Raw genomic sequence first — 11,100 nt, 5'->3', positions numbered from 1 at the left:
GAGGAAAAAAAGTTAATTTTCCTTCTAAATCAGCTGTAATTGACTGGAACTGCATCAGAAAAACACCGAGTGACTCTTCTCCGTCTGCAGCTCCATCGTTCATCTGGAGATGGACAACCGGCAGTGCTTCCAGCAGTCCAGCGAATGCTTCCAGAGCACCACGGATGCCGCCGCCTTTCTCGGCGCTTTGGAGTCCAGCGGCAAATTAGACGTTCCTTTCACCATCGAAGCCGTCTACAGTGAGTATTACGGCTGAAGAAGTTCAGTCTCCTTTACATCCCTGTCTGAGAAAAAAATGTTATTTGAGATTTGGCTCCATGACTTAAAATAGTTTTTGAGTTTACGCACATTTCTCAAATATTATTTAATTTGAATGATTAATGATGAAGTTTTTGATGTTTGTATCTGTTTTCCTATTTCCTATTTTTTTCTGTTTATAAAAATGAACAAAGTACATTTAAAAAGCTACTTTTGGATAGTACTCTGCCTTCGTTCAGATTTGTGTTTGTTCCTTCAGTTTCTGAGCTGCTCAGACTCTAAAACACTTTACTGAGCCTCAGGTTTTGTTGTTTTGTTCTCTTTGATGAATCGACACTGAAGATGGATTTTGTGTTGAGGCTCTGTGCAGCTACAAAGTAAAACTAGAACAAAAAAAGCATTTCATGTAACTGAAACCAAAAAGGAAGGCATAAAAGGAAAACTTTCTGTCATATATGAAGTTTATAGGAGAATTAAAGCTCCAAACACAGAAATGACCTTTATCTGAATTCCTTCACTACTTACTGCACCATAGAGGGTATTTGCTGTTTTGTCGGTGTGTCCGACAGATTTTGTACAATTCCAAAATCCAGTGCCCTGGAAATTTCCCAGAAGTCTCTCCAAAAAAACAGTGTGCATCAATGCTCAATAGATTAACAAATATAGACCACAATGCATTGCATTTAATCAATTATGCATTTAAAAACATGTGTTTAAATTTATATTTTATAAATCATCCAATTTTTAATCATTAGAACACAGTAGGTTTATAAATAGTCTGTAAAATGTTCATATTTCTGAGGTTTTTCCTTCAAATGGAAGATGTCATATTTAAAACATGTTTTGGATTCCAGATCATTGGAAAGGCCTGCACTCATTTTTTAAATATTTTTTAAAAGAACCACTGTGATGAAATCATGGTATTGATGTTTTCAACGTGTTCTCGTGGTATTTTTCAGATGATTTTTATCAGAAAAATTCAAATTCAAATTACATTTTTGGGTATTTCTTTATTCAGATTAAATCCGGAGCAGATGAAGTGTCCAGTCTACAAAAGGTGCATTTGTACAAAATACGGTGGGCGGGCCTCCAGCTCCCTCCACTGAGCTCCCAGTAATCGGGTGAAAAGAGGGGGCGGGGTTGCTCCGCACTAGTAGTCCCACCCACAACTCAGAGCACAATTTCTAATGAACTCCTGCTGCTCTGCAGAAACGATGTCCTAGAAAACAACACAGGTGTTTTTTTTTATTTTGGCTAAAAACGGCATCATGATAATTAAAAGACCAAAAATAAAAACAGATCAAAAGATGATCAGAGTGGGTCTTTAATGAACAAAATCAGGATTTTAATTTTCAGGTTTACTGCTAACCACAATTATTTTACACTTTAAAGCTAAAGATAGCGACAATTATCTTTAAAACTAAATCAAACAGAAGCCAATCACAGCTCAGAGATTCACGTTTGACTTGAACTCGTCGACCTCTTGACCTTCATCTCAGATGGACTCCAGAGTTGAGTTCCCTCACTGCTCCCTAACTCCTTAAAGATTATAGAGTGAGAGTGAGGAGGGAAAATGATCATTCTGTACTTTGATTATGATCCACAAATGATTCTGAATTATTTTAAATAATTGAGGTTCGAAAAGTTAATGTGATTTAACGTAACTGAGAGCTCTCTGTTTACACAATCTCCCACTAGCTTACAACCCCTCACACCCCAACCTAACGTTACATAACATTAATATTAGAGCTATCCAGCTGTCCTAAAAGCATTGAATTGATTAATTTGAAAATAATACCTTAATTAGCCTTAAAAACGTCTAGAACTTTAATATCTGAGCATTAATAACTGTGCTGGATCCCCTCTTCACATTTCATGTCGACCACAATTAGTTTGATATGATGATGTAAATAAATAAATAAACCGTGGGTGAACTCGTTTGAATGCCCCCTGTTTGAAAAGAGAAGAGCGCTTAAGCATCACGGCACAAACTACATGATAAACTACATTGACCAGAAAGGTGCATTCACACTGAACGTGGTTCATGCGACAAATCCGTATGACAAATTCTCTGCTTGTCGCCTGTCAAAAAATGTGTTCCTGCATTTGACACCACGGCCGCATGTGGGAGAAGCTACCAGCTAATGTTTTTAGGATGGTAGCTAAAAGGAATGATGTCTGTGGATATCTCACTTAAAATGTTGAGAAAGAAATCAGGCTTATTTATCGTGAAGATTCCTACAAAAACATCAGTAACCATTTCTCCATGTTTGGATTTATCTGATTATTATTTAAAGATTTTCCCAGTACACTGGCTGTGACTGTATGACAGCCGCTGCCACTGTGTCTCTGTGACTCTGTGTCTGAGCTTGAAGGCTGATTGTCTAGTATTAACCCGAGGGGGAAAAATAAAATGAGGACACCTTTTCCCTTTTTTTTTACGTCTAAATGAAGCCCGAGCGAGTGAGCCCCCCCCCCCGGGAGCGAAAGCCGTCATTCTGTCCAAAGTGTGTCCAGCCTTCGGCCAAAAGTACCGAATGAGCTCTGCAACCCTGCGGCTCAAACGTGTTAAAGAAATAGATGAAAGTTCTGGACAAAAATGCTATAATTATTCTCCCTGCTGATCAAAACGTCACGTGCCCAAAGCTGAGTTCCTGATTGGTTGATGCGATGCAGCGACCTGTCAAACTTCAGGTATTTACATTTTGGCCAATTCGCGCTTCATCGCTCAAATCGAGCTCATGCCGCGCCCGTCGCTCACATCGCGTTTTGGGACTTCATGTCGTGTCTGTTCCACTGACTTAACATTAAAACTGTCCGCCGTGCAAATCGTGTTTGGTGTGAACGCACCTTAAAATGGGAATAATTTAATAAAACGGCTGAGAAATAGGTTTTAATTTTAAGCATCCATGGCCTCAAAAAGGTCTTAAAAAGTCTGAAATTTAACTTGAAGAAACTTCTAGGAACACTTTTGTGATCAAGATTCCAGCTCAGACGAGGAAAACAAAGACGTTCATGGATCTGTTTGTCTGAGTGGATGCATCAGAATGGGGTGGAGCTTGGAGCAGCGTATCTTATACGTCACAAACATGATCTTTTTCTCATTTTTTTCGTCTGCTCCTGATTCACAACATGAATAAGGAAATGCTCAGAAATGCAAATCTTTGTCTATGTGGTCCATGTTGGAAACAGTTTTCCTGAAGTGGGTCTTCAAGGCTCTAACCTTCACCTTCATGTTCGGCGTCTCCGCCCTTGCTCTGAGACTGGAAGTGTGTGCCTCCAGTTGGGTGTTCACTCTTTGATTGTGTATTTGTTATGCAGCCGTGAACAAACGCGCTTTAGAATCTCATGGCCTAAACAATCAATCCCTCCTTCTGTGTGCAAATCCAATGGCTTCGGGCTCCAAAATGGTTAATTGCCATAAATCAACTGGTCCAACCCCTTCCCTCTTGGAATATTCGCGTCTCTTTCTCAGACGTGTTGGTCTTTTGATAACACACTCACACACACGCCTCATCCCACTGTGTGAGGGGCTGCTGCAACCTTCACCTCGCTGAATGTAATACCAGGACTTAATGTATCTCTGAGGGTTTAGGTTGGGGGAGTTTATCATTTCAAAATCGTTAGCAGGAAAAAAAGAGAAGGGGAAAAATTGATCGGGAGTGTGCTAGAAGTTGTGAGTCTTTGTTATCTTGAAAATCCTAATAAATCCTCGGTCTTTACAGCTTAAAGCGCGTGCAGTAATTTGAAGTTCATTAATCCCTCTTCTTTTTTTCTCTTAAAGAAGAAATGCTAAAGTTGTCTCTTGGTACTCGGAGTTGAAAAGGGAGAGAGGAGGAGGTGGTTCTGGTTTTTTCTGACTTTTATCACGCCCCGTCCCCCTTTTCTGATGAAAAGTTGTTAGCAGTTCTGATTATAACCAGCTAGATTGTAGACGCCGGCGGTGGGGACGGCCGATGCCTTCCTGCTCTGCGGTTTTGAGCGGGGAGCGCCGGAGCCTGGCTTGGCCCGGACTCAGCCCGTCCTGAGCATGCTGTCTGTCTTCCTACCAGGCAACGTGGAACCCAAGAACGCTCAGGGACTATACCCCATCTACCTAGTCCTCGGCGGCGTGGGGATTCTGGCCTTACTGGGGGTGGGGATGGTGGCCGCCCGGAAGCGGCGCCACGAGCAAGGGCGCCTCTGGCTTCCTGAGGGCTTCAAGACCACGGAGAGCAGCAAGAAGAAGAGGCGGGAGCCGGTCGGAGAGGATTCGGTGGGGTTGAAGTAAGTTTGCTCCGTTTTTGTTGAAGTGCCGTCGATCGGTCACATTTGGTCGGGGGGGGGGTCTGCTCCCATCATTAACAGCATTGATATAATAGCTGTGAATTAATGAAATCATGGGGAGGGCGGGTGAATCAAATCAATACTTTGGTTTTGGGTATCGACATTTATTGGCTGCATTTTTACTTTCTGCTTCATGAAAGGCCGCTGAAGAACTCCGACATCTCGCTGATGGACGACATGCCCACCGAGTGGGGGGAGGACGAACCCACCGACGCAACACGCTTCAAGGTCCAAAGAAAACTTTGTTTTTCTTCTAGAAAACCTACAATGATTATTTTAGGAAAGAGTTTGACCTCCTGGCGGCCGGTCGGTGTTTCAGCAGTTTGAGGAGCAGGCGGTCCTGGACACGGACGATCAGACGGACCACCGTCAGTGGACACAGCAGCACCTGGACGCCGCCGACCTGCGCATCCCCTCCATCGCCCCCACTCCCCCTCAGGGCGAGATCGAGAACGACTGCATGGACGTGAACGTGAGGGGACCAGGTGTGTGACTCAACCTTCTAATGACCGTCGTTATCATTATTTTATCTATACTTTTGATTAAAAAAAATCAAGTTTTATGCACATTTTAATTTAAATTCTAATTAAATGAAATGTGTGATTAAAGGTGCTAAGAATAAATGATAAGAAATATTTTGAATTAAGCTAATTTTATAATACATTTGCTTCTATAAATAAATAAATCACATTTAATGAAATATAAAGTAAAACAAATACATTTGGTGATATTTTAAAGTTTTTAATGTGTGAAGATTTTGGAATTTCACAATATAAGTACTGATGATCGCCTGTTTGCTTTTGTTTTTTTTTTTTTTTGCACAAACCATCTACCGGTACACAGAATGTTCTTAAGCCTCATTTTAACATTTTTAGGTTTATTTATTATTATTTGAACCATATTACACTCCTAGAAATTTTGTATTTTTAATGAGTTATTTAAAAAATGGTTGCAAAATAATTACATTATGTAAATAAATGCTATTTCTTTTTTCTTGTGTTTATTTTTTATCTAAATTTTTGTTTCAATTATCAAATGGTTCATTTTTAAACAGGGTTCCTGTTCCAGTCTTAAAAAATCTTCAAAGCATTGAAATTCTGAATCCTTAAAAGTCTTACATTTTCACACCTGAGGCCTCAAAACATGTAAATTTTTGTTTCTCACATTTCATGTCAACATTTACATTTTTGACTACAATTCTTACAATTCTTTTCTTCAAACGATGCAAACCCGTTGATATGCACCGATACGCTGAACGCTCACCGCCAGTTTGAAACAAATAAGAAACGTTAAAGCATCACGCCACAAACAAGATAAGAAGCTACAGTTTTCATCATAAAATGGAAATAAATCAATAAAATTTGAAATAATGTATAAAATGAAAAATAGACTGAGAAATTTGTCTTAAATTTTTAAATGCAAGATCTTAAAAAGTGTTAAATTTAACTTGAAAAAACGTGTAGGAACCCTGTGTAAATGACAATCAAAAATAAAGAATGATCTACTGCGGAGCTGTAAAGCTCCACAGCCTGTGAAGATGATGCATCGTAGCGGGAAACACATTTATCTTCTCTGAGGTAGCGTTCTGTTTCCCTTCTGTGTAGCCGTGCACGTAGGCGCCGCTGCAGCTCCGTGTCCTCGGGGTGAAGGATCATCTTCAAAGCAGCTGGCTGAAAGCCCGGCGCCTCGGGGAAAACACCGATTCCTGATCAGATTAATCATTTGACCAGTAATGGGCCTCTCCGAGAGTCTGACTAGTTTATACCAGAAACACCAATGAAGGCCTCAAATGCATAAATACTGTTTTGTACTAAGTGGCAGAAATCCCAGAGGAACAGCTATGAAAAATCAAAGGAGCAGGTTTACCGACTTGAGAGCGCGGTTGAGGGTCGATACGCTTGAATCGACCAAATCTGAGAGATCTGGGGCTTGCTGCTCTTTTGAAGAGAGAAAAGCTTTCCAAGCAGGCTGACAGAGCGGCCTCTCTTCAGATGAAAACGCTCGTTTTTTGCAGCAGTCGAGCTTTAGGAGCTCTATCCCCCCGGCTTCCCGTTCCCTCTGAACCCTGATCAGAATGAATGATCAGAGACGGACGGAGCCGTCCCGTTCCGTTTGCCGCTTCCTTCGGTTACTCTGACGTTACAAGAACGTTTCTTTACCTGCCTCTCCAGATGGATTCACCCCGCTGATGATCGCATCCTGCAGTGGCGGCGGGCTGGAGACGGGCAACAGCGAGGAGGAGGAAGACGCCTCGGCGAACGTCATAAACGACTTCATCTACCAGGGCGCCAACCTTCACAACCAGACCGACCGCACTGGCGAGACGGCTCTGCACTTGGCTGCGCGCTACGCCCGCTCGGATGCGGCCAAGCGCCTGCTGGAGGCCAGCGCCGACGCCAACATCCAGGACAACATGGGACGGACGCCGCTGCACGCCGCGGTGGCCGCAGACGCACAGGGAGTGTTCCAGGTGGGCCTTCGGTGCTGTTGGTTCTTTTCCTTTTAGTGTTCCAAAAAATAATCCTGTCTGTGTCTTCAGATTCTAATACGGAACCGCGCCACCGATCTGGACGCTCGCATGCATGACGGCACCACGCCGCTCATCTTGGCGGCCAGGCTGGCGGCGGAGGGGATGGTGGAGGAGCTCATCAACTGTCACGCTGATGTCAACGCCATCGATGACTTTGGTAAGATTTCTGTGTTTTGCTGCTTGAATGATCATCTTTACTGTCTTGGCCTGAGTCACATGACCCGAACGAGGTTTGGGGTTGTCCCGACCTTAGGAGGGTCGTAGAGAGGAGCAGGCGCATTGTACGGGCGTGTCTTGGAGTTCCCTTCAGACTGGAATAAATGACGTCATTTTGTCCTGTTTTTTTCACAATCTATGCTTGAAATAAACCAATCAGTCAACCCCTCCTGCTTCCAGCCCTCCAATCACCTCTGGAGTGCCTCAAGGCTCCGTCCAAGGCCCACTCTTCTTTACCATCTACCTCCTTGCAGTACAATATCTTCAGAATATTTAAAGAACAATTCCACTGCTATGCTGTCACAGCTCTGTCTGTGACACCATCCCATAACTGAAAATGCTGAAGTGGATAGCCAGCTAGAATGTTTTCAGTCTAAAAAACAAAAAAAACAAACTTAGGTTAACCAAAATAGCTAGCATGTAGCTGAAAATATAGCTAAATTTCAAAATAGAATAAAAAAAACTGAAAAGAACAAAATAGCCAAAACAGCTAATGTGTAAATATTAGCCTAACTCCAAAACAGTCTAAAAAACTTAAAAAGAAATGCCTAAATTAGCCAAGACAGCTAGCATGTAGCTGAAATATTAGCTAAACTCCAAAATAGCCTAAAAAATCTTAGTAAATGCCAAAATAGTCAGAAAAGAATTCTAATTTTTAAAACTTTAAAACTGTAACTTTTTAACATAATTATGACTAATAAAAATGCAGGAATATTATTCCAGAATAAATCAACTTAAACCTTAAATAACTTTCAATATTTTACTCTCCATAAAAATATATTTTGTCAAAATTATATAAGTTAGAAATGAGCTCAAGATAACATCGGGTCATTAATAACAATAAAATAAAATGATCTGGAGGGCCGGATAGAATTACCTGGAGGGCCGGATCCGGCCCCCGGGCCGTGACTTTGACACATGTGGGTTAAAGCTATCCACAGCCTTCCCCCTCCCTCCCTCTCTGACCTTTTCAAGACTGCTGGGACCTTTTTCCCCTCACAGCTTGAATCCTCCATCAGGACAGGTGTGGCTCAGGCTTTACCTGTTTGTTCAAAGGTTTGATTTTAAAAGAGCGTTTTTCATCCCCGTTCTCGTCTCTCCAGGTAAATCCGCTCTTCACTGGGCCGCCGCGGTAAACAACGTGGAGGCAGCCATCGTCCTGCTGAAGAACGGCGCCAACAAAGACATGCAGAACAACAAGGTTCAGAACGAGTCTCTTAGTGTTCCATCCAGGTGAACGACCGGCAGAAAACTGACCGTTTGATTTGTGTCTCTCCAGGAGGAAACTCCTCTGTTTCTGGCGGCCCGGGAGGGGAGCTACGAGACGGCGAAGGTCCTGCTGGAGCACTTTGCCAACAGAGAAATAACCGACCACATGGACCGGCTGCCCAGAGACATCGCACAGGACAGAATGCATCACGACATCGTGCGGCTGATGGACGAGTACAACATGGTACGCAGTCCTCCCATGCACGGAGGCGCCCTGAGCACCACGCTGTCCCCTCCTCTCTGCTCCCCCAACGGCTTCCTGAGCAGCATGAAGCAGCCTCAGCCGCAAAGCCAGAAAAAGGCCCGCAAACCCAGCGCCAAGGCCATCGGCTGCAAGGACGGCAAAGACATGAAGGTGAAGAAGAAGAACTCACAGGACGGGAAGTCCGTCAACCTGCTGGACAGCTCGGCTGTCCTGTCCCCGGTGGACTCGCTGGAGTCTCCTCACGGCTACGTCTCCGACGTGGCGTCTCCTCCCATGATGACGTCTCCTTTCCAGCAGTCGCCGTCCGTGTCCCTGAACCACCTGCAGGGCATGTCGGACCCCCACCTGGCCGTCGGCCACATGGTGATGCCAAACAAGCAGGAGCTGGCCCGGATGCAGTTCGACCCGCTGCCCCCCCGCCTGACCCACCTCCCGGTCCCCGGCTCTGGAGGTCAGGGGTCAATGAACGGCCAGTGTGACTGGCTCTCCAGGATGCACAGCGGCATGAGCCAAACGGGCCAGTTCAACCCCATGAGAGGCGGCCACCAGGGGGCGCAGCACGGCATGATGACCACCGCGCTCCACAACGGACACCCCGCCTCCAGCCTGACCCAGATGATGACCTACCAGGGGATCCAGGGCACCAGGCTGGGCCCTCCGGTCCACATGATGCAGCAGCAGCAGATCCAGCAGCTGCAGAACCTCCAGCAGCTGCAGCTGCAGCACCAGAACTCAAACACCACCAACAGCCAGAACTTCATCAGCGGCGAGCTGAGTTCTCCAGAGCTCCAGCCGGGATCCGGCAGCTCCAGCATTCCCATCCACACCATCCTCCCCCAGGAGAGCCAGATCCTGCCCTCCTCCATCAGCCAGTCCATGCCCAGCACCCAGTTCCTGACCCCACCCTCCCAGCACAGCTACTCGGGCCCCATGGACAACACTCCCAACCATCAGGTGCAGGTTCCCGACAACCCCTTCCTGACCCCATCCCCCGGCTCCCCGGACCAGTGGTCCAGCTCGTCTCCTCATTCCAACATGTCCGACTGGTCCGAGGGCATTTCCAGTCCGGCCACCAGCATGCAGTCTCAGATGGGACACCTTCCGGAGCAGTTCAAATAAACCCAGCAGATTTAAAGGACTTTATGCGCTTTTATACTAACAGCATCTGCATCTTTTGACTTTTTATTTATTAATGTCTCGTTATTTATGTGCCTGCTTGTTGACGTCTGTGGCGTTAGGTCAGACGCTCCTCCTGTAGTACCTCCTTCTGCCTGGAGGGCGCAGCGTACACACTGGGTATTTATTTTCTTCAAAACTTGTAGTCTTTGCTTTTTTTATATTATTTCTTTATCCCTGTTTGTGTATTTTTTTTGTACAATCTGAGACCCGGATTAAATTAGAGCACATTTTTCAGTTTCAGTGTTACGAAGTTTTGGGAAATATTAGTTGCTGCTCGCTGTGAATTTTTCTTTTCCTTATCGTCGGACGGGTGGAGCAGCTCTTATTACATTCGTGGATGTGATTATGTTGTACAGAGTACGGCCATCTTGGAGATTGGCAGTGAAGGCAGGCTTGTGTTATAAGTCCTGCTGGAGAACCGGCCTGTTGGCCGCCATGTTGGTTTGGTTTTTCCCCCAAAGGGAACAGGAAGCGCCGTCTTTCCCTCCCTCCCTCCGGTCAGTTTGAGCCTATGGCTGCTCTTCCCTCTGTAAATATGCTCCGCTTTCCCCTTGTAAGCAAGATTTTGTTTAAGAAATCGAATGCCTTGGACGTGGATTGGATGGGTCAGTAGTTTCTGAAGTGTAAGACATAGGAGATTATATATTTTGTATATTAAAACCCCCAATGCAAATAAAAAAATGAAAGGAAGCAGATGAAATATATGATTAGATAAGACTGATTCTAAGGTTTTTGTATGAAGTTGTGAATCACCATAAATCACTGAGAAAACTTTTTTTTTGTTCCAATAAAACCTGTTGGTAAAGTTCTCTGTGATGTTCTTAGTGAGATGTTCTCAAAAAATCCAAACTGTTATGAAATCTGCAATATGTTTGTTTTCTTTGTCAAATTCTACTTTTCCTGAAATGTTTTTTCTTTGATTTTTTATCCTGTAAAAATATCTTGTTATAATGAACGGCACTTGCGATTCTCAAATTGATCAGATTTGGGTTTTTTTAGTCCTGGAAGAAACTTTTATTATTCTGTTGTTTTTTGGTTTTCTCGTTTACTGATTTTTATTTTCAAAGTTATGAAAGCAACTAATCTGTTTTTATAAAAGTATTTCCTGGGTGTTACA

The 11,100-nt window shown here is 44.1% G+C and overlaps 1 protein-coding gene across 1 annotated transcript in view; it reads left to right on the top strand.

Moving 5' to 3' along the window:
* Nucleotides 1-10,962, top strand: part of LOC112147959 (notch receptor 1) — a gene marked incomplete in the record, with an annotated part of 61,349 nt that extends 50,387 nt beyond the window's left edge. The window contains 8 exon segments of the mRNA XM_024274686.2: nucleotides 91-239; nucleotides 4,311-4,524; nucleotides 4,725-4,812; nucleotides 4,904-5,069; nucleotides 6,756-7,054; nucleotides 7,124-7,271; nucleotides 8,434-8,531; nucleotides 8,610-10,962. Coding sequence (XP_024130454.1) covers nucleotides 91-239; nucleotides 4,311-4,524; nucleotides 4,725-4,812; nucleotides 4,904-5,069; nucleotides 6,756-7,054; nucleotides 7,124-7,271; nucleotides 8,434-8,531; nucleotides 8,610-9,923 — 2,476 coding nt within the window.
* Between the last annotated feature and the right edge of the window lie 138 nt (nucleotides 10,963-11,100).

The sequence above is a fragment of the Oryzias melastigma genome, linkage group LG9 (assembly GCF_002922805.2).
Source record: "Oryzias melastigma strain HK-1 linkage group LG9, ASM292280v2, whole genome shotgun sequence".
In the NCBI taxonomy this organism is placed as follows: domain Eukaryota; kingdom Metazoa; phylum Chordata; class Actinopteri; order Beloniformes; family Adrianichthyidae; genus Oryzias; species Oryzias melastigma.
This window is presented reverse-complemented; position numbering and strand designations above follow the sequence as displayed.